This window comes from Pseudogymnoascus verrucosus, assembly GCF_001662655.1.
Source record: "Pseudogymnoascus verrucosus strain UAMH 10579 unplaced genomic scaffold scaffold_30, whole genome shotgun sequence".
Taxonomy (NCBI): Eukaryota; Fungi; Ascomycota; class Leotiomycetes; order Thelebolales; family Thelebolaceae; genus Pseudogymnoascus; species Pseudogymnoascus verrucosus.
In genome coordinates this window covers 167,198-188,557 of record NW_017263681.1, presented here as the reverse complement: position 1 = coordinate 188,557, position 21,360 = coordinate 167,198, and the positions used below count along the sequence as shown (strand labels likewise).

The window sequence follows — 21,360 nt, the reverse complement described above, 5'->3', positions numbered from 1 at the left end:
AGCCTAGAATATCTCTCTCTCACACAATCGATCCGTGTGATTACAAATGCATGCTATTTATTTATCTATTCATACAACATTACCTGGATTTGACTTCAATTTCACTTCAATTTCACTTTGAAGTTATTTCCTTCAAACAGTTGCTTTCCACTACAGCTTCAACGAGCCGGGTTTTGCGCTGATTTAAACGATGGTCTACAAATCATACCGTCGAGAGCCGACGCCGGAACAGATTGCACACATTACTACGCTGGTTAAAGACTGGTCAATTGCACATGGACTGGCTGTGAGGCCTCCGCCGGCTCTTGTTGCTTCGGAGTCAGACCCTCATGGCATTTTGGCAACAACTGCGCCAGTCACGTTATTGCCCAGTCCATTTCCCCAAGTCTGCTTTAAGCAGGCTAGCTCTGTGCAGACAGCATATAATGGGCTTTATGCTTCGATTTCTCGGGATGAGGGGTTTTTGGCGAGTATTGTAGAAGAGTAAGCCATTTTGAATTGAGTTCCATTCCTTGTTGCTGAGAAGGTTGCTCTGGCCGAACCATATTCTTTCGGACAATTCGTTGGCTAGAAATTATACTTTGCACGGGTCCTAACCTGAAGCAGGATTTTAGAGGTGGACGAATTTATTGCTGAACTTTGGAAAGTTCATCTCAAGGTGAAGGGGGAAGGATATAGCCAGGTACCTTGCTTCTTATTTTCAGAACCATGAAGATTCTAATTTAGCTGAAGAAACTTTCATTGGGGCTATTTCGCTCCGATTATATGGTGCATCAAGACCTTGAAAGACCAAATTCGACGCCGCATATCAAACAAGTCGAGTTTAACACCATAGCCTCATCTTTTGGTGGCCTCTCTTCGCAAACTTCAAAGCTGCACAGGTAGGTTGGATTTGTGCCCCTCTTTCCCCAACATCTAGGGCCATCACTGACGGCGAGAAGATACTTGGCCCGAACTGCGTACGGCGATCTTGTTGACGATACCTTGAAAGATGGCCGTAATTTGCCCGAAAATGCAAGCACAGAGACGCTTGGCTCAGGGCTCCGTACAGCCTTCAAAGCTTATGGAGAGTCTGCCGCAAAGCACCAGACTTGCATCCTCTTCGTTGTCCAAGATCAAGAAAGAAATATATTCGACCAGCGCCATCTAGAATATGATATTGAAATGAACTCTGACAATGTACGGGTGTTCCGCCTTCCGTTCTCCAGGATATTAGCAGACACCACCTTGGAATCTACCACGCGCCGCGAGCTTCTCTACCGGCCACCTCACTCACCTTCTGAAGTATATGAAGTGGCTGTTGTCTATTTCCGATCAGCCTACGGCCCGTCGGACTATCCAAATAAGGCAGCATGGGAAGCACGCCTTCACATAGAGCGTTCAAATGCCATAAAGTGTCCCTCGATACTGACCCAGCTAGCTGGCGCAAAGAAAGTTCAGCAAGTCCTTGCTACTCCAGTTGAAAACCCCGCGACTTCCATCCTTTCAAAATTCATTCCCGATTCTACGACTCGTACCAGCCTTGAAGAAACGTTCACCAACATATATCCTCTCGATCAAACTCCAGCCGGCCTCTCAGCCCGAGAGCTGGCACTGGACGAGGAAAAGTGCAAAGGATACGTGCTAAAACCACAGCGCGAGGGAGGTGGGAACAACATCTATCGCTCTGCCATCCCAGGGTTCCTTCGGTCCCTGCCTGAGTCTCACTGGAAGTCATACATTCTAATGGAGATCATCACGCCGCCGCCAGTGCAGAACCTGATTTTACGTAACGGTGAGGTGGAGAAGGGAGGTGTCATATGCGAGCTAGGCGTGTATGGCACCTGCCTTTGGAACCAGGAAACTGGTGACGTGTTGAGCAATGAGGGGGGAGGATACTTGCTCAGAACGAAGGGCGATCAGAGCGAAGAGGGCGGAGTAGCTGCTGGATTTGGTGCTATGGACAGTGTTTGGCTTAACTGAGCATGTCAGCCTGCTGAAAATGATCGATAGAGTATAACTGAGATAATGATACAAATGGTTTATTAGATACTTTCCATCGTCATAATTCTAGCAGCACCTGGACTACAAAATTGGCGTCCCAACTAAAAGGATCTGGTCGATTTAAGGTTTCGGCGCCAACCGCCAGTGGTTGTTTCCACAAACCAAGCCCCTCGGATCTCAGTTTGAGTCTCCTTAATCTCTACTCATGGAAAGAACGACCGTGATTGCTCTTTCCCTTGCTCCTCAACTGAAGGGTATGGATGGAAGGGTCTTTCTCTGTCATTTATTTCGCTATCACTGAAGAATCCCACGACGGACATACCCCTGTGATATTCCACAGATCCTTTGCTCTCCATCTGCAGGCAAGGTATTGGCTGGAGTCTCCCAAATGTTAGCTACTCCACCGACCGAACTCCTTAAAATCCCACAGATCAAAAGGCGTCTCAAACCAGGTACCGCAGCCAGGGATGTGTACTAGACTCCAAGCGCCGCAATAGCTCGATTTAATAGTCACTTCCAGACTTGACTGGAAGCTGGCGTGCAGAGACTTGACTCAGACTCTACACGCCAGCTTTAGGCGGATACCGTTCTCATTGCAGCGAGGACCATCAGCTTTGGTATCGTCTGTCTTGACCACCAGCCCACCCTCCTTTCCTCTTTCGCCCAAGCCATAAGTCCGGTCTAACGTTGGCGTCATTTAGTAGTCGAAATGGAAATATAGACCCCTTTGTCGGGGTCGTTATAGCCCAGTCTGAATGAGAATCCCGCAGTAGAAAGCCTGTGGGCAACTCTCAACTGTTCCTTCCTTCCTTCCTCACCCACAATTCGATATTCCGACGCAGTATCTTAACAAAGTCAACACCATCAACAACTATCAAACCAGCAACAATACACTCCCTATACCCGCCTTTCAAGACTCTGTAGTTGTGAGCTTCTCATTTTAATCGCCCTCATGGCCGTGGTTTCAAAACATTCTCGCCCGGACCAGTGGCCCTCCGTTCGTCTCGCGCCGCTAGCCACTGATACCTCCGGCACCTCTGGATTGGCATCGAGGCCAAGCAAAATGGATATCGGTTACGTTTTAAACCAAGAAGTAACCCCAGAGTCTGAACATGGGTCCAGGTTCGCTGGGCATCCGAAAGTCATTGGCTTCCCCATCGCGCCGTCTTCGCAGTCTTCATCACCGGGACCAACATTCGGGCGAGCACCGCTCCCCGACGTGAGACCGCCTTCATCGACAGGCTCGATGAGTTCGCCTGATGTTCCTCTTTCTGGACCAGATCACCTCGCGATGGCTGCATCTATGAGCAAACCATCACCGGAGCACCTCGCGCAACGTGGAAGCTCCCCGGTGAAAGCTAAAAAGGTGACGAGGACGTATATCGAGGAGGTTTTGGCACAACGGGGCGAACCAATGACGTCGCGTGAGATCTGCAAGGCTATAATTGCCGACCTGAAGGTAGAGCTCGCGCCCCAGAGCGTGCGTAAGGAACTGTCTTGCTGTACGTTGCTGTTTTAACCCCTCCGGAAATCGAAATGGGCGCTGACGAGCTGGGGATTACCGGATCATGAAAAAATGCCGCGCAGATTTGGCACTGGCGGGGGTACAAGGGAGGCCAGGCGGAGACGGGCGGCAAGAAATAATTTATGATTCGACAGATGGGTAGAGGAGTTGCGGCGTTGTGTTCGGCTTTGTTTCTATATATCGGCCGACTGAGAGATGGATGGTGTGCCACGAAGCCCTTAGGAGAGCGGATTGGCAACTGGAGAAAATAACGCCGGCCCAACTTCGACAACCACGCGAGCGACTGCCACTGGACGACGCCGACAACATCTAACTGCATCTTGCAAACTAATACGCCTCTTAAAAAACTTGCTGCTCGGATATTGGGAAACGTACTGCGGAATTGCATTTTGAAATCTAACAAACTCTAACCTCGAAAAAGAAAAAAAACTCGGAAAACTACCAAACAATCGCCAAAATATTTGCGTCCTGTACTTTGGATAACACAACCTGTATTGCTTCTTGAAACCAACTTGCTCGTTTGAAAACAAATTGTTTCTTGGCTTTGGACGAACGCAACGCATTCATTTTCCTTTGCATTTTGCAAACTAACAAATTCACACTCCAAAAAGAAAAAAAGAAAAAAAGAAAAAAAGAAAAAAATACCCCTACCTCTTGTGGACATTGGCAAACGCACACGCCAACCCGCCTTTGTACACTGGAAGCAGCAGCTTGTGCGTCACCGATCCATACTCAGGCCATGCCATGAACGGCATCAGCAGCATTGGCAGAATTTGAAACTGGAAACGAACGAAATCGCATCGACAACTTCGACAACTTCGACAACGCCCCAAAAAAATCGAAGCCCGACGATAGGTATTAATACGAATAACCCGGATATACTTTTGGAATAAGTATAGTTAATTGGAAGGATGGAAACGGTTCGACTGAAGAGGAGTGAAGAGGAGGAAAAGCTCATCACTTTCCTTACTTCTCCTATCCTTGTCAAGTTCCAGAAACACCTCAGCAAACTCTCTTGGCCTCCGACTAACCAGCTAGAAACTTCTGGGCTGGGACTGATTCAGCATTTGCATTTCTTCTGGATATCTTGGATGATTCTGTGTTTGCATTTTTTCTCTTGGTTTGTTTTTAAGAACTTCTGGCGTTCGGATTTCCCACGACGTCTCCCTCTCGGGGATGACTCGACATCAACATCGACTTGGGATTTTATTTTGAAAATTTTCGGGCTGAATGAGGACGGCGAGCTCATCAAATTCTTCGTGTCAATCTTGGGGATTGTCTCTTTCCGTAGACTCTCACCCACCCCAGCCAACCAACCAGTCAAAACTTTTTGGCTGGAAATGGTTCAGCGTTTGGGTTTAGCCACCCAATCAGTTAGGACTTTCTTGGCTGAAGATGGTACAGCATTTGGATGTTCTTTTCGGGAATCTTTGAACACTCCCTATCAACCAATCAAGCTTCTTAGCTAGGAATGGTTCAGCGTTTGTGTTTTCTCTTGGGACATCTCCCAATGATTTGGGATGATTTCGACTTCAACATCGACCCGGAAATGTCTTGCGTGCATGTACTGCGATAGCAACGGTGGAATTGACAAGAGGTAATGAGCACGAGGGAATAATACGTAAAGGAAACGCACTGTCATTACAAATGGGATGCAAAAACTGCGCAGAAAATTGGAATCCTCCGCTCTGGTCAAGATTGTATTATTAGTCCTATAATGTGTATTAGAGGACCAGAGTCAATGAAAGGATGTTTTCCACCAAAAAAAATGCAATTAGAGCTGCGCGCGTTGTGAAATGAGGTTGCGTGGCCAAGGTAGAAGGTAGAAGGTAGAATGCAATGAAAGTTTTCTGATTGGTAGGTATTCCTTATACATACTCCCGCGCCGAGACTCGTCCATACCTTATATCATACATGTAAGGAAATGCTGCCGCCGCTCCCGTGTTTATCCATCTACTCATCCCTCTCTATACCGAGCCGGGGGTGTCGAGATGCATTATATTCCGCACTCGCTGTTCGCCATTTCCTCGTTCGAAAATCCTAGAGGGGAGATCTCCCGCGCATCCATGTCATCCTGCCCTCTTCCTAATCGTCTCAACCATCTACTCCTCGCTCGAAGTCGGTCTCTTAAGGATCTCCACAGAGCCTACATCACGTCAGTAACCCTCCTGTTACCCGCCACACACCCAGAGTAACTCACGATGCACAACATTCAACGCCCTCCTCTCCTTCCCCTCAGCATCGGTATACTGATCCATCCTCGCGTCGCCCTCCACATAAACCAGCGTCCCCTTATCCAGCGCCAACAAAAAGTCCCTCCTGGGCCCCGCCTCAATGAAGGCAGCCACGTTCCACCAGCTCGTCTGCCTGTTGTCCCTGGGGCCGCTGCTCGTCGCCAGGCTGTACTTGACGATCTCGCTGCCGGTCGAGGTGGCTGTCAGCTCCGGCGCGCCGGCCAGGTGGCCGATGAGCTGCAGCTTGGCGAGGGGGCGGGCGGGGGTGGTGCTGAAGGCGCGGAGGGGGGTGGTGGCAAAGGCGCGCGGGGCGCGGAGAATGGTGCGGGAGAACATGTTTGCGTGTAGGTGGTGGAGATGGTGGTGGTGGGTTGATTTGCGGCGGTGGTTGATGGGTTGGTGTTGTCAGGGTGAGATGAGCTCAGGCGCGTTTTGGGGCTTCGCGCGCGTCTCGTCTCGATTGGGACGATGGGCTGTGGAGAGGAGGTCACGTGAGACGGAGATGGCTGATCCGTCGGGTGAACGTCGGTGAACGGAGATTGGGAGGGTCACGTGGACGGAGACGGGTAGGTAGGAGTAAGGATGGTCGCTTAGTGGACGGAGAAGGAGATTGGGAGGGGTCACGTGAGACATTGGGGGAAGTGGGTGAGTTTAAGAAAGTGGGTGGTTGGGAATGGGGCTAGTCGATTTTTAAGATTAGATTAGGGACGAGGCTGGGAGACAAGGCTGAGAGCAGTATGTGTCCGCATTCAGCCCCTATTCGCTCTTTCTCCACGGCGGTACTCTGTAATAGTTTGCCTTTGCATATGTATCTCCCCTACGAAAGGCATGAAAAGTATGAATGCACGAAAATGATGGCTTGGCTGTCTCTGGCTGGAACATTTATGGAACATTCAGCGGATTTTTTTTCGGGGTGATCACAAGTCCCCGAGATTTGAATTATCGGAATGAACGGTGGGGCGTGGAGGAGAGAGGAGAGAGGAAAGAGAAGAGAGTGCTCTTCTGCATTCTCTGTACTGGCTCCTTCCCATTCTCATTTCCAGCCGCTTGGAAAGTTGGTTGGACCAGAGCGTGGCGGAGTGTGATGGAAGATGGAAAGTGTGATGGAGCGTGATGTTGGCGTGCACGACGCCACGACGCGCGGTGTTGAACGCGGTGCTGAACGCCCGCCGTGTTGTTGTTGGTCGCGGCTGCCAAGGAAGCCAACAACTACTTCATAGGAAGTTGTTCCTAGTTGTTCCTATTCCTTGTCGCGTTCCTAGTTGTTGGCTGTACATGTACAGCACTGGAACAACACTGTAACATTATCAAATCCTCTGTGCACCTCATTTCGCTTGCTCCTCCCTTTAGCCCCTTTAGCCTTTAGATGTGCTTAGCTGTACATTAGCACTCCAGTAGCTGCACAATATCTCACTTTAGTACAGTAACCCCCACCTTAGCTTCCTCTCCTTATACCTGCATTTGGACAAATCATCGCTAGGATATCCACGTTCCCACTCCCTTGCCATACTCTCCCTGTCATTTCCTATTTTCCTCCGATTTTCCTTGCCATTTCCTTCCCACCCGTGCCACTTTCCTCCCCCTCCCTTGCTCTACCTTACCGCCCCCCCTGTGACGCCTTCCCTACGCCTGGCCACTCACGCTCAAGAATCACCTTAATATGGACTTAATATGCCATATGTCATGGACGGCTAGAGCACTCCATGGCACTAGAGCACGCACGGGGAGGAGGAGGCCACGCAATATTGGTTCCTGGCCCATTCCTGCCGCCGCTCTTCCTAGCGCTGATCCGGATGTTCTTTCTTGATCCCGGAGGCAGGAGGCAGGGAGGGGAGAGAAACAGACCACATACTGTATACTTGTGTGTACTTTCCAAAGTCAGTGGAGCTGAAGAAAAATGCGTGTCTTGCTGCTGTCTCACATACTCGGTGCTGTTGTCTCACCACCACTCCCCCATTGCCGCTGTGTACCCCCAGATCACTGCTGCTATACAGGCAATTACCATGACAAAACTGTGCACGGCAGTATCCCTCAAGGCAAGCACGACATCCAATGGATCCGCGTCTCAATATCAACCCTCAACCCCAACTCCTCTCCCTTCTCGACACTCTCAACACGCTTCCGGCATGCCGATTGTGCCGGCTGACTGAAGTAGAGTTAGAGTACTCTACACCAGTCTATCGCCGATTTTCGCATGGCTGATGTGCTCCACTGCCCTGTCCTAGACTTAGAGTACTAGCCTGCTCTACTTGGCACCAAGCGCCCCATCCAGTCCCATCCAGCCCACCACGGCACCGCTACAGGGCTCATTCAAGCATCCCTGCGTGCCTGAAAGCAGATCAAACTCTGCGTCAAACCAAGCATTGTCATATCCTGCGATCGGTTTTTGATCGAATTTGGCCCCTCCCCCCACCATGGAACTCCTAATGAATCGGGTGGTGGCCCGAGCATTCCCGCCGCAGTACCTTGCTTGCTACTGGACTACTTCCAATGTCCTCCCCAAGGTTTGTCAACTTCTTCTTCGCGTCTTTCTGACGTGTTGATTCTGTCACTCGTTTCAGTGCTTCCGTGTGCGGTATCTTCTTCTTGTCATATTCGTCGGGGTCAAGGGATTGCAGAGGAGAGACACCATGCACTCCTGCGTCTCCTGTTGAGCGCTTTTCTCACTTTCCTTATCCAGAGCGCACACCCCAGACACCTGTTTGTTCGTCGTCTCTGACGTACACCCTTATATGTCGACCTTCGTTCGGTAATACACTCTTTTATTTTGGCTCCTCCTTCATCACTCTTTCGATAGAGGTTCCAACTAGTCGCCATTATGGCTTCCTTCCGCTCATTACTCTGCGTCATTGTTTTATACGGCCTCTACTTTGGTCTAATCAGCGCCCACACCACCATACCACGCCGAGAGGATGGTCTATCAGGGCGAGACACGGGTCCTTCAGACCTACCGGATCTAGCCACGGCCACTGCGGAACCTAGCACCACCAAAAGCGAAGCTTCAATGACCTCACTGTCTTTAGAGACATCGATGAGCTCTAGCACTTCCACCACTAAAACCTCAACACGTTCGCGGACGACTACATCCGCTCCCGCAGCTACGAGCGCCGCGGACGCCATTCGAACATCAGACTATAAGACGGCGGCTCCCGATCCACTTCCCCTCCAGCCTCGAATAACGCCCGCATTCGGCGTTGGAGGAGCGCTTCTCATTATAAGCGGCACTGTATTTGCATTCGTCGGCATACAGCATAGGCTGATATACGTTTTCCTCTCTGCCGCATATCTGGGCAGCCTATCAGTTACAGTCTTGATCCTCTACGTCATGAATCCTGCCGTTCCTGACGCTACTCAAGGCGCTTATCTTGTCGCCATCACTGCAACCGGTATAGTATTCGGTGCGGGCGCTATGTTCTTTCCCGATTTGACGGAAGGCTTCGGATGCCTTCTTGGCGGATTCTGCCTCTCAATGTGGCTATTAGTCCTCAAGCCCGGCGGCCTGCTTACTTCTACAACCTCAATCACCATTTTTATTGTCGCTTTTAGTGCTGCGATTTGGTCCACGGCATATATCCCCTTCACCAAGCCCTACGGCCTCATAGCGTCTCTTGCATTTGGCGGTGCTACTGTTATCATTCTAGGTATCGACTGCTTCTCGCGTGCTGGTTTGAAGGAGTTTTGGGTCTACATTTGGAGATTGAATGATAACGTCTTTCCCTTGGATACCAACACATACCCCGTAACACGCGGCATTAAAGTTGAGATTGCCGGAGTCATCATGATCACCGCAGTAGGGATATTGACGCAGATGAAGCTGTGGAAGTTCATCAAAAAGCGTAGGGACCGCAGGGCGGCGGCAAAGGCCGAGAAGAGGAAGAGTTTGGACAGGGAAGAGGAGATGGTTGGGAGACGAGTGGAGTGGGAGAATACCCGCACGAGGCAGCAATGGGAAGCTGTCTATGGTGATGGCAATAATGATACGAAAACTTACCTCTCCGTGGATTCCGGGATTGGTACCATGAGCGGGAAAGGGCAGACTACGCCACAGATAACCGTCCAGATGGATGGAATCGAGATGTCGGATCTGCCAAGCCCAACTGAGGGTAGTATCAGTCGCACAGATGGCAGCACAATGGACGTTGGAGGTCTGACACCTGGCGTGCATGAGAGTAACCCAGCCAGGCGTATATCGCGTGATGAAGAAGCCCTTGCTGCCCTCGAGGGATCTGTCTCGAGGCAGACCTCTATATCAAACCGCAAATCCCAATCTCTCGACCCGCAGTCACCGACAGACGAAGAATCTGTTTCACGTCGCAATTCTCAACGCCTCTCCACAGGATCGAAGATTTTGAATAGGCTGTCCAGCAGCTCTTTGGCGTCACAGAAGCACCTCTCTTCCAGCTCAAAGATACTGCATAGGTTATCACATAACACATCGACTTCGCAACACCGCCTATCCAAATCGCCATCGAAGCACAGACTGACAGACAACATGGATGACTGGGATCGCTCATCCAGTATTGCAGCTACGCTCGATTATCTCGATTCAGAGGCCGACTACGACGACCTCAGGAGTCTACCAACAGGCACACCAAGGGCGAGCATGATACTTGATAAGATTATTGTTGGTGAAGATGGAGAGACCACTTATTCGCCTCTCGACGACCAGACAAAAGAGGCAACAGCTGAAATGCCACCTTCTGAAATGCCACCCTCTGAAACCGCACCGCCCTCACCACCACCTTCCCTACGAAAATCTCTCCTCCCACCTGCACCACCAAAGGTCGCAACAACATTCCGCACACAAGAATGGGCCAAACGCCTGTCCCTGGCCGAGACCCCCGCCGCACTCCCTATCGAGGACACCACACCCCTCACCCCAACATCCCCCTCCCCCTCCATCGAACTCGCCGAATCCCCCGCCCCTGTCAACCCCGCAGCCCTGACCCAAACCGCGACCACCGGCTCGGTCGCCCCGTCCCCTATCCGTCCCCAGTCCGCGGGCGTATCCATCCACTCCAAGTCGCCCAAGCGAAGCAGCACGCGCACCTCTATGCGCCATCCCGCCCTCCCGCACGCCATCTCGCGCTCCACTTCTATACAGTCTCTCGCTGCGCCGCCGCGCGCTTACCGCGCCTCGTCGAGCGCAGCCTATGGCCCTGGGGGTGCGCTGATGGGCAGCCCGACAGAGGACGGGATCGGGCCGCTCTGGTCGCCGCATATGCGCCCTGGAACCGCGATGTCGCGGGTCTCTAGCGTGGGTTCGGTGGCGGGGTATGGCTCGATGCTGTCGCTGCCGGGGAGTGCACAGCAGCAGGAGGCGATGGCGAGGAATGAGGGGAGCAGGAATAGTCTTGGGTACCTGAATAAGGGTGTGTTGAGGCCGGAGATGGGGGATTTGGAGGTGATTGATTTGAGGAGGCGGCAGTTGATGGAGGAGAAGATGAGGGTGGCGCGACTGAAGCAGGATGAGGAAATTCGGAAGAGGGTTGCGGAGGGGGTGTGGGCGGAGAGGAGCTTGAGAGAAGGTAGAGCGGGGAGGGTCCATAGGGATGGGCTGAGGAAGTTGATGGCTGAGGGGAAGGTAGGGGTTTGAAGGGAATTGTATTTTGCTTTTGTGGATATGGATGGGTGGGATTGATATCTTATCACAGGCGTGGGTGTATGAATTGGGATATCTAATAATAGATAATGAATAGTGTAATTAAACTTAAGGGCATTAAGTCAATGCTGGTCTTTTCCTCCGCGTGAGTGTGGATGATGATACTAACTCTCCTAATGTATCGAGAATCTCAAGTATATCGAGAAAGTTTTGCCGCTAGTAGTTGAATGACAACCAGTCCGAAAAGTCCATATTCGGGCTGTACTGGGGGAGCGTATGGCCAGGGTGCGCTTTCGGCTTCCAGCCCTGATACTTCAGCAATAGCTCCGGATTCGCTGGAAGAGTCTCGAGAGTCCCCGACATATGTCCTAACGGGCTGAAGACTACCATAGCCTTGTAGTTGAGAAGAACTGCCTCGTGTGAAATTAGGGAGTCATCGCGGACCAGAGTCGGTTTCCTTGCGTCCATTTGAAGACATAAACGATATGTATCGTATATCAATGTCCTTGCAACGAACGTGGTGAAGATATGGAGATCCCGACGAAGAGCTTCCTCCGCTGCAATTCGACGGATTCCTCGATGGAATATGAACGGGAAGCTGATGCTCCTGAACTGCGCCGAAAATAGGTAGTACAGTATGTCGTCCGTGAGCAAGGAGCGGAAGTATAACTGCCTAGACTCGTCTGTGGCTGCCCTCATCGCGCCCTCGTTGCAGCGTTTCCTTTGTCACCTTCAAGACGTGCCTTCCAATCTTTCCTTGGGCTACTGCGGCATCTATGCCTTCCCCCGGAACACACATCTCCAGATTTCTCTCGCTGATCTGGTGATGGAGAAACTCGACACCTTGCACGAGCCGCGTGCTTTAGTATCAGTTGCGTATCTTGCGCACCCCATCGACACTCTTTTACACCCATCGGCTCAGCAGTATTCTGAGTGATGAAATGTTTCATTGGGATATATTCAGGGAGTTGGTATGTATCCTGTAGTTAGTGTTAATATATGATTGGAATGTCGATAGATTGAGAGCATGGAGGTGGCCTCTGTGAGATAACGCTAATTATATAAGTTCAAAGAGGACATCTCCGTCCCCACCCAAGTTTACAGAGACTCAACTCACGTTGTTTAGACAGGATATAGTAATCATGAACTCCACATGAGTTGCTACGGCAGCATATACCAAATCCTAGCGTAGAGGCCATCCGGAGGCAGCTCACTTGGGAGTGGCAGAGAGCAAACTTGGCCGAGACCATGTTGTAAAACAGGTCGACGGAGGTGGGAGCAGAGAGGCAGATTAGGCAAGGTAATTTAATTACAGACTCGCATATAATCCTCACCAAGGAAATAAAGATTTCCGCGAGGCGTTCAGGGTCGATAGGAGGGCACGAAGATTTACCTCTAATTAACAGCATATACCTACACTACACTATGGCATTCACGAGTTTAGTATAAGCGACGGGAATATATGACTTGTCATTCTCATGACTGTATATGCACACAATGTTCATTTTTATACTCCAATTACAATTACAATTATACTATTCGCATTTTCATACACATACACACGCAGTGTAGAAAGATGGCTCGGCAGGAGAAAGCGATGATTCATTCCCCGATACTATCATATCTACTAAATCCACCCAAAGTTTCCCAACATCTCTCCTGTAACCCCGATGTCATAAAATCGGTACCTAAGAACCCAAATATATGTAGATAGACATCTCCGATCATAGGTATTTACGCTTGAGAGGGTCACTATTTGTGTGAGATATTGAATTATAGCGAAGATTATTTGTTGATCTGCAAGCAAGGAACTCGAACTAACACCCCTGTCCCGTAAGCTGACGGATTACAAGCATTGCACCTCAACACACACCAGAACTTATCGCGACTCTGTTCTCCCTGTTCTGTTAGAAACCCCCTTGAAGCTGCCAGAGCGAAATCCCAGAGCAATAATGTCTCGCGCTCTACCAATTGCTCTCGCCATAGTGGCCATTGTGGCCTATAGCTGCGTGCAGCGGTACTTGGCCCTGAGAAGGCAAATCGCGATCGCGAAGACGACCAACATTCCCTATGTAGTGCTCCGTGAGCTCCTCCCCCCAATGTACGAGACATTATGCTAATTCTCATAGCATTCAATCACATTGGTAACTTCTGGACTGCATTTCAGAAGATTGCCCTCCCTCTGTATGAGATGATTCCCGGCGCCAAAAATCGCATCACCACCAAGTGCGCCTTCCCCAATCCTACCACGTACCAGCCCACTATTAACACGCACAGGATCGCCTATACATACTTCCAATGGCACTTCCAAGACGAGACGGCAACGCAGCTTGCTCCCGTCTTTCTCGTTGTTAGTCCGTATGGGATGTACATTAGCAGCCGCTCGGCCGAATTCAACGCCGCCATCACAGCGCGGAAGTCCGATTTCCTCAAACCCATCCACCTGTACCATGTCGTCGAGGTCTACGGCAAGAACATGCTCTCGAGCGAAGGGGAGGAGTGGAAGCGCCACCGCCGCATAGTCGGGCCATCCTTCAACGAGAAGAGCAACGCGCTCGTCTTCGAGGAGTCCGTGCGCCAGGCGCGGGGACTATTCAGCTACCTCGCCACAATGGATGGCAACTCACAGATCGATTTGACAGTGCGAGATGTCGCGCCGCACATGGCGATGTTGGCCCTTCACGTGATTTGCGGTGCAGCGTTTGGTGTGCCGCAGACATGGCCAGGAGAGGATGAGAGTGTCTTGGGGACGCGGACGGTGCCAGGGTTCAACACGAAGAAGTTGAATGCGAATCACAAGTTGCCATTTAAGTATACGGTGGATTTGTTCCAGGATTGTTTCTTATGGGTTGCCGTGCTGCCGATGTGGCTTATCAGTTTGTCTCCTCTCTCCCCATGGAGTTTATGGTGTAGTTTCGGAATTCTAACCATCCATAGAGATTCTCCCAATGAAAATAACCCAGGAAATTTACGCGTCATTCCTCGAGCTCAGTGATTATTTTATCGAGCTTGTAGAGTATAAATTCAAACGACTAGAGACCGGCGAGACAGACACCCACACGATGGATGTCCTGAGTGGGTCATCTAGATCCCCTTACCTATTTACACAAACTAACCAGAACAGAACCCCTCGTCTCCGCCCTAAATACCTCCCCCGGCTTCGACGAGAAGCCTGCCGCTGAGAAAATTGGTTCCCTCTCTCTCTCCGAAATCACCGGCAACGCCTTCGTTGTCCTCTTCGCAGGCCACGAGACGTCTGCCAACATACTGCATTTCTCCATGGTCTTCCTCGCCATGAACCGCGACTCGCAGCGCTTACTTCACGCCGACATAGACCATATTGTTGGCAAATCAGACCCCGACACCTGGACATATGCCGAGACGATGAATCGTCTTTTCAATTCTATGGTCGGCGCTACGCAAAACGAGGCAATGCGGCTGATGCCGCCTGTGGTGTCCATACCGAAGCATACGCTGTCTAAGGAGAAGGGAGGCACAATGCAAACTGTTACTGTAAATGGGGAAGCTCTGCGGGTCCCCCCTGGCACGTTCATGCACATGGACGCTGTGGGGACCGGCCGTGACCCTAAGAATTACCCACATCGGCCGTCGAAGCTTACAGGGAAGACTCACGATCTAAACGACTTCGTACCTGAGCGGTGGTTGCTTGACTCCGAGTACCACAGGGATGCCACGGAGAGCGAGACAGCCAAGGGTCCCACACACCGCGCACCCCTGGGTGTGAACAGGGAATCTGACCAACCTGATGAACTAGAGAGCGTGAGTTACGATAACTCATCTGCACTATTCCGGCCGGCCAAGGGCGCCTTCATCCCATTCTCAGAGGGCCCGCGCGGATGTCCTGGGCGCCGATTCGCACAGGTCGAGATAACCGCCGTACTAGCCGCGGTATTCCAGGAGTACTCTGTGGAGCTGGACGTGCGAGAGTGGGCGAGCGATGAGGAGGTTGAGCACATGACGAAGGGGCAGAAGAGAGACTTATATTCCAAAGCAGTGAGGAAAGCAGAGGAGACCATTCGGAAAGCCGATATTATTATCACTCTGAGATTGTTGTCGGGGACCAGTATTCCTCTACGATATGTGAAGAGGGGAAGCGAGAGGTTTGGGGATGTGGGGCTGCTGTAGATGCGGGGAGGCCGAGATCGTCGTCGATGCAGTATGAGGTAGACGATAAAAAAAAACAATAGAAAAGACTAGAAGGGATTAGGAGGTTTGCAAAGCGGACTAATCTGGAGATATGACAGGAGGTGATAGGAGGACTATACTTAAACGCACTTGGCGCGTTGTAGCGCGATATATATTGATTGAGAGGTTGTTCTAGATAGTTCAGGCCCTGACAGAAGCTGGGAAAATGAGCTGGATATTGCCTGAACCACGCCACTTTCACCAATATCTGCCTATATAATCATATTCTTTTGCGGTCTGGCCCCTTTTGCCCATTTGCCTTTTGCCTTTTGGGCTCGCATCGAGTTGTCGTCATATTATTTAGAGACTTTTTGTTGCACAATTGACCATTTTTTCACTTATATATTCTTATTGACAGTAGCGAAGAGTATAGACTCAAAGTAATGCATAATACCGTGTCTGCTTCCTATTTCCTCCTATATATTATCGACGAAGACGGGCCTTCGTGGTATTTTACATTTTACAGTTCCCGATATCCATACAAACGATACCCGACGCCGCACTAAAGTATTCCCGGCTCCGATGTATATCCGCTTGATCTCATCACTGTCGACGACTCGATGATTTCGCAGCACGCAGACCCCAAAAACACACCCGAAAACACCCCGGGTCCTCACTGTATGATTATCTCTCCCTCGCGATCAAGCAGTTTCGTGGAGTCGTGGCCGAGTGCCGCGCACGCTGTTATGTCCGAGAGTCAGAGGGCGCAGGAGCTCAGGAAGTACGTACCCTTCCCCGCGCCAAGCATCACGCCCAACTGCACCTGCAATGATGCCGCAAAGATGTTTGCCGCCGTGTCCGCGCGCCGCCCCCCCCCCGATCTATGCTGACGGTGTTTGTTTCGCGATAGGTTCTATGCGCCGTTTGATGATGGCTCCACGCCTGGCAGCGCCCAGGGTATCAACCAGTCCATCCTCGATGACGGGGCGCTGGGTGCATATGCCGAGCTGATCTTGTGGCGACTCCGTGGCACTCGGGCTATGGTCTCGCTCATAGACAACACCACTGAGTACTTCGTCGCTGGAGTTACCCGCCTTGACAGCTCTTCGAACGAGATTACCACTAGCAATGACTGGTTTGGCTGCTGCACTATCGAGACTCCTGGAGGTCTCTGCGAGGTATGTCATCAGCCTAGTCACGTGGAGTGGACGTTTCTAACCTGCCACCAGAATGTCATGGCAATGGACGGGACTAAAGGGGAATATCCGTGCTTTGAAGTATCAGGTCTTCATACGCACCCGCGCTATGAACACCAGCCCGTTGTCAATGGGGCAATTGCCTCCTACAAGTACTACGCGGGGACCCCTATTACCACGGCTCACGGGGTCAATATAGGGTCCTTGTTCGTGTTTGACAACGAGTCACGGCCAAATGGTCTTACTGTGCGAGAAAGGAAATGTAAGACACAACTTTTCAGTTCTGTGCCACACTCTAACACAAATATCAGGCTTGTTTGAGACGGCGGGAAATGTAATGAAGCACCTTCAAAGTAAGAGGGAGGCAGCAGAGAGGCGCCGCGTCGCCTTGATGAGCACGGGCGTGGCCAAATTTTTGGAGCGGACGACGTGGCTTGGAGATGCAGATACGGACTCGAATCCGGAGTTTCCGTTGTCCTCGAATAGCTTTGGGGAAAGTGAAGCTCAGCGCTCGAGCATGGAATCGACAAACATCACCAGTCAGACATCAACCTCCGGCGATACCGACATAGACGGATGGCCTAAAAAAAAGGGGGCTTCGGAAATTGTGCTGGATAAAATAAAAAAGGCGTTGGATCATGCAGCCTATGTACTCCGAGAGTCTCTCGAATTGACTGCCGGCGGGGTTGTTTTCCTCGACACGGCTATCGGGCCCAGCGAACCCAAGTCTAGCACAGACTATTTTGATCCTATTCAGCCTGACCTCGACAGCGTAACATCTGGGATTGGGGGCGTTGAGCTTGAGAATGATTTGACCCCCGAGAACGACTTGACGATGACGGGAATTGACCCGAAGTCTACGATACCCTCTGGCCAGGTCCGAGGGTTCTACGACGAGTATCGGCCAGTTCGAGTGCCAGCGTTGTCCTGCTCCAAACATGCGTATCGGAGATCGAGAGCACTAGATGGGAAGACACTCCAGGATTTCATTGATATGTATCCAAAGGGAAACATATGGTATATAGACGAGAAGGGATATTTTTCCTCTCTCGACCAAGACGACACCATTGTTAGCCCCCAAAGAACCACCCCGATGGAGGGGAAGAGGTCGATTTATAATATAGGCGCCGATTCTACGAGGCAAGCGGCCGAGGCTGCCATCTTATCAAAAGTTTTTCAGGGCGCTCGTCAAATCATTTTCTTGCCGTTGTGGGACGCAAGCGGAAGTAAGTGACCTCTCCTTCCCTCGTAACGTCGCTAATTGCCCCAGATCGCTGGCATTCCGGGTGTTTTGTCTGGAGCAATAATTCTTTTCCTGTCTTCACTGTCGATTCTGAGTTGGCATATATATCTGCTCTGTCGAACTCTGTAATGGTTGAGATTAGTCGCTTAGACTCCATCATGGCCAACAACGTCAAGTCAGACTTCATCAGCAGCATATCTCACGAGTTCCGCAGCCCTCTTCACGGTATCCTTGCCAGTGCGGAATTCTTGCACGACTCCGACCTTGATCAAACACAGGATCAGTTAGTGGCATCGATACGCACATGCGGGTCCGCGCTGCTGGATACGATCAATCATGTCTTGGACTATAGTAAGATCAACTCATTCCAGAAGAAGGACTCGTCCGGTTCATTCTCAAATGAGTTGGATCTTTCGGCCAATGTTGCCCTCCTCTGTGAGCGTGTCGTGGATGGATTGATCGCTACTCGCGGCTACACTGGCGTTGGCAATGAGGATACTACAGCGGACCCCGATTCCCCACACGATGCACCATATGCTCACCCAGTCGAAATCATTCTCGACTTCGAGGACAGAGACTGGATGTTTAAGATCATCCCTGGAGCTCTACGCCGTATAATCATGAACACTGTCAGCAACGCCATGAAATTTACCAACACTGGATTCATCCTCATTCAGCTTCGCGTCAAACAAACCGACGGACGACAATCCGACCCGACGTCGAGGATAGGACAGAAGATCCTCGCCCTTAACGTTATTGACTCTGGCCGTGGGATGTCAAAGCAATACATGGAGCGCAAGCTGTACACACCCTTTGCACAGGAAGACCCCTTCATCCCGGGAGTCGGTCTGGGCCTGTCCATCACGCGCAACATCATCGCCCAGCTCGGCGGCAAGATAAACATCCGGTCCGAGCTCGGCAAAGGCACAGATGTCGAAGTCTTGCTCCCCCTCGCCCTCGCCGATACCGAGATCACCTCAACTGAGATGAGCTCTACGCACGCGCACCGCCACGATGCACCAGACCGTGAAGCTGCCGCGGCAGTCGAGGCTGTGCGTGCCCTCGCGCCAGGCAAATCCGTCGCGATCTGGCGCGCGCCCGCTCATACAGCCGGCACCCGCGACGACTCGCTCGCTTGGAAGACGGTAGCAGGGTACTGCAAGTCCTGGTTCGGGTTCACGCTGATGGCAGATCCCAATGCCGCCACCCTCGCCAAGGCAGACTTCGTCATCAGAGAGTGTTCTCCCTTCGGCCCGGATGACGCCCCCCTCCCACCCTGTACATCCCGCGTCCTCAACCTGCAGGAGCGCATCGACCGTCCATCAACACGACGCACGCACATGGATTCTCCCCTTTCGGAGACGCTGTCCCTTCCCACCGGCCCATTCAAGCTCGCTGTCGCCATTCTCTCTCTCTTCCACGACCCCGCCCGCCGCGCCGCCCTCGAGGACGAAGCCGCCAATCCACACCCCGTCCGCTTTCCCAGCGACGAAACGGTGACGCAGCATTCACTCGGCTGGTCCGCCGGGCCACCGACCCCCACTCCCGAAAACCGGCAAGAGGAAGCTCTGGTGCCAGCGCCCACTACGAACGGCACATCGGCATGTCACCCACGGACACTATTGAGCACGCCGCCGCTCACCCTCGCGTCGCTATCGCTACCCGTACCGACGCGCCCCCTCCGCATCCTAGCCGTCGACGACAACGCGCTCAACCTGCTCCTGCTAACGCGCTATCTATCCAAGCGACCCAGCGACATCGTCATCACCGCGCGCGACGGTCTCGAAGCCGTGACGGCCGTGCGTGCCGCCGTGGACCCCTTCGACGTCGTCTTCATGGATATCAGCATGCCGGGCATGGATGGCTTCGCGGCGACGCGCGCGATCCGCGTGATGGAGGCGGAGCGTGCGGAGCATGGGGGGAATAGGGCGCGTATCGTAGCGCTGACGGGGTTGGCGAGTAAGAGGGATAGGGATGAGGCGGAGAGGTGCGGGTTTGATGATTTTTTGACGAAGCCGGTGAGTTTCCGGTTGATTGGAAGGCTGTTGGAGGGTCTGAGTCGGGGGGATGGGAGGGTGGGGTTAGAGGAGGAGGATGGATGAGGGGACGTACTTGTATGGTGCCGTCGGTGTGTTTGGGTTGAGCAAGTAGAGGAAGAAAAGCATGGGTGAGCAGAGGAGAGGTACACTGTGTGGTACTATCAGTCTGCAAGGGTGAGGACGCGCGCGCGATATTTTTCTTATTTTGGTTTACGAATTGGAATGGGCGACGAAGGAAGGAATGCTTTGGGAATTTGGAATTTGGAATTGGATGATAAAGGCTGGCATATAATACCCCAAGCACATCTCAGGTAAAGCGATATATATCTATCTACACTAGTATACTACTATATGGTAGTAATACCTCTGCATCTATGCAAAAACAATTTAGGAATTTAATGTCTAGACCACGAAATCTTTTGCGACCGCCGCCGCTACCGCTTCCCGATGCGTGCGAATGAACCTGCCATCACTAATCCCCCCAGCCCGTCATCATCAAGACAAGAACCCAGCAACGAACGGCTCATGTCTCACAAACACCAAAGACACGCACGCTCGATTCCCATCCCGCACCCATCGCAAACCCCCAAGACACACCCCGCCATCGCAAAACCCGCAGGTGAGACAAAAACCACCGATACCGTCCATCCTCGAAACACACGGCCCCGCCCCCGCACCCGCGCGCGCCAGAGACATGACGGTGGCTAAACGGCGGCTGCGATGCGGCGGGTGGGTAAGTGGTTGTCTTGATGCTGTACCCCGCTGTTTCGGGAACGGTGGTTTGGGCGGGGATGTATGTCAAAAGGGATGACGATGGGGGCGGTGTTTGTCAGGCTTGACACGGGTTGTGGATCGGTGGGGGATGGGATTGGGAAGTTTAGAGGCTGTGAGGTTCGGTGTGTGGGTGGTGAGATTGGGAAGTTTAAAAACCTTTGGAGTGAAGGGACTGCGAGGGGCGATGATATAGGTTGAGCGAGGTGGGAATAGATGGCTCAATGAGAACCCCCCCCCCACACCTCTAACCCAAGCTTGTCCAAAGTTATATAAACCTCTTGGCCTCGCTGTTCTAGTCAGGGCCGGCCAAGGACTGTAGGAGACGCACGCGGATATTGTGGATAGGGGTGGGATGAGGTGAGGTGAGGTCGGGCTGGAGGAATATGTTGATGGGTGGGGATCACGGGGTCGATGGGATGTGTTGTTCGGGAATAGAGATTGATTTGGTTGGGAGCTGCTTGAGTTCCGAAGTTGGATAGGTGTTGGTCGTACTGTAGTAGTTGGGTGAGGCTGTTGTTGAACTGAAGAATGATGACTTGGTGGTTCGAAGTCGTCCACTTTTGTTTTACAAGCCGGTTCGGAACGGCTTCTGTCCTGAATGAGGACAACAAATCTTCC

The 21,360-nt window shown here is 51.8% G+C and overlaps 8 protein-coding genes across 8 annotated transcripts; 6 read left to right on the top strand and 2 right to left on the bottom strand.

The window, feature by feature from the left end:
- The first annotated feature begins 34 nt into the window (after positions 1-34).
- VE01_05187 (uncharacterized protein) lies at positions 35-2,022 on the top strand. Its single transcript, XM_018274652.2, has 4 exons — positions 35-483; positions 607-682; positions 733-881; positions 942-2,022. Exons 1-4 carry the CDS (start codon positions 191-193, stop codon positions 1,960-1,962), a joined length of 1,539 nt encoding a protein of 512 aa, XP_018129172.1. The 5' UTR covers positions 35-190; the 3' UTR covers positions 1,963-2,022.
- A 913-nt stretch (positions 2,023-2,935) lies between these two features.
- VE01_05186 (uncharacterized protein) lies at positions 2,936-3,502 on the top strand (the record flags this gene model as incomplete). Its single annotated transcript, XM_018274651.1, has 1 exon — positions 2,936-3,502. The coding sequence occupies one exon, from the start codon at positions 2,936-2,938 to the stop codon at positions 3,500-3,502; it is 567 nt and encodes a 188-aa protein (XP_018129173.1).
- Positions 3,503-4,126: 624 nt separating this feature from the next.
- VE01_10797 (uncharacterized protein) lies at positions 4,127-5,288 on the top strand. Its single transcript, XM_059464248.1, has one exon. It carries the CDS (start codon positions 4,420-4,422, stop codon positions 4,975-4,977), a length of 558 nt encoding a protein of 185 aa, XP_059320231.1. The 5' UTR covers positions 4,127-4,419; the 3' UTR covers positions 4,978-5,288.
- RIM1 (ssDNA-binding protein, mitochondrial) lies at positions 5,189-6,388 on the bottom strand. The gene is made up of 2 exons (XM_018274650.2): positions 5,709-6,388; positions 5,189-5,654 (listed from the first exon to the last, which is right to left on the bottom strand). The coding sequence occupies exons 1-2, from the start codon at positions 6,076-6,078 to the stop codon at positions 5,611-5,613; spliced, it is 414 nt and encodes a 137-aa protein (XP_018129174.1). The 5' UTR covers positions 6,079-6,388; the 3' UTR covers positions 5,189-5,610.
- Positions 6,389-7,600: 1,212 nt separating this feature from the next.
- On the top strand, positions 7,601-11,459 carry VE01_05184 (uncharacterized protein). The gene has a single exon (XM_018274649.2). It carries the CDS (start codon positions 8,561-8,563, stop codon positions 11,336-11,338), a length of 2,778 nt encoding a protein of 925 aa, XP_018129175.1. The 5' UTR covers positions 7,601-8,560; the 3' UTR covers positions 11,339-11,459.
- On the bottom strand, positions 11,456-12,715 carry VE01_05183 (uncharacterized protein). Its single transcript, XM_018274648.2, has 2 exons — positions 12,462-12,715; positions 11,456-12,324 (listed from the first exon to the last, which is right to left on the bottom strand). Exon 2 carries the CDS (start codon positions 12,041-12,043, stop codon positions 11,561-11,563), a length of 483 nt encoding a protein of 160 aa, XP_018129169.1. The 5' UTR covers positions 12,044-12,324; positions 12,462-12,715; the 3' UTR covers positions 11,456-11,560.
- A 507-nt stretch (positions 12,716-13,222) lies between these two features.
- On the top strand, positions 13,223-16,054 carry VE01_05182 (uncharacterized protein). The gene is made up of 5 exons (XM_018274647.2): positions 13,223-13,426; positions 13,474-13,570; positions 13,622-14,220; positions 14,282-14,419; positions 14,469-16,054. The coding sequence occupies exons 1-5, from the start codon at positions 13,297-13,299 to the stop codon at positions 15,488-15,490; spliced, it is 1,986 nt and encodes a 661-aa protein (XP_018129170.1). The 5' UTR covers positions 13,223-13,296; the 3' UTR covers positions 15,491-16,054.
- VE01_05181 (uncharacterized protein) lies at positions 16,049-20,380 on the top strand. Its single transcript, XM_059463675.1, has 5 exons — positions 16,049-16,271; positions 16,401-16,668; positions 16,720-16,948; positions 16,998-17,912; positions 17,957-20,380. The coding sequence occupies exons 1-5, from the start codon at positions 16,111-16,113 to the stop codon at positions 20,029-20,031; spliced, it is 3,648 nt and encodes a 1,215-aa protein (XP_059319601.1). The 5' UTR covers positions 16,049-16,110; the 3' UTR covers positions 20,032-20,380.
- Positions 20,381-21,360: the final 980 nt, after the last annotated feature.

Excerpts from the sequence above, each read along its gene's own strand:
- VE01_05187 (XM_018274652.2), top strand. The coding sequence starts at position 191 with ATGGTCTACAAATCATACCGTCGAGAGCCGACGCCGGAACAGATTGCA. Across the intron at positions 683-732 it reads AGGGGGAAGGATATAGCCAG|AAACTTTCATTGGGGCTATT; the intron begins GTACCTTGCTTC and ends ATTTAGCTGAAG. Across the intron at positions 882-941 it reads CAAACTTCAAAGCTGCACAG|ATACTTGGCCCGAACTGCGT; the intron begins GTAGGTTGGATT and ends GACGGCGAGAAG.
- VE01_10797 (XM_059464248.1), top strand. The coding sequence starts at position 4,420 with ATGGAAACGGTTCGACTGAAGAGGAGTGAAGAGGAGGAAAAGCTCATC.
- RIM1 (XM_018274650.2), bottom strand. The coding sequence starts at position 6,078 with ATGTTCTCCCGCACCATTCTCCGCGCCCCGCGCGCCTTTGCCACCACC. Across the intron at positions 5,655-5,708 it reads GGCGTTGAATGTTGTGCATC|GCTCTGTGGAGATCCTTAAG; the intron begins GTGAGTTACTCT and ends GACGTGATGTAG.
- VE01_05184 (XM_018274649.2), top strand. The coding sequence starts at position 8,561 with ATGGCTTCCTTCCGCTCATTACTCTGCGTCATTGTTTTATACGGCCTC.
- VE01_05183 (XM_018274648.2), bottom strand. The coding sequence starts at position 12,043 with ATGAGGGCAGCCACAGACGAGTCTAGGCAGTTATACTTCCGCTCCTTG.
- VE01_05182 (XM_018274647.2), top strand. The coding sequence starts at position 13,297 with ATGTCTCGCGCTCTACCAATTGCTCTCGCCATAGTGGCCATTGTGGCC. Across the intron at positions 14,221-14,281 it reads GCTGCCGATGTGGCTTATCA|AGATTCTCCCAATGAAAATA; the intron begins GTTTGTCTCCTC and ends AACCATCCATAG. Across the intron at positions 14,420-14,468 it reads CCACACGATGGATGTCCTGA|AACCCCTCGTCTCCGCCCTA; the intron begins GTGGGTCATCTA and ends TAACCAGAACAG.
- VE01_05181 (XM_059463675.1), top strand. The coding sequence starts at position 16,111 with ATGATTTCGCAGCACGCAGACCCCAAAAACACACCCGAAAACACCCCG. Across the intron at positions 16,669-16,719 it reads CTCCTGGAGGTCTCTGCGAG|AATGTCATGGCAATGGACGG; the intron begins GTATGTCATCAG and ends ACCTGCCACCAG. Across the intron at positions 16,949-16,997 it reads TACTGTGCGAGAAAGGAAAT|GCTTGTTTGAGACGGCGGGA; the intron begins GTAAGACACAAC and ends CACAAATATCAG.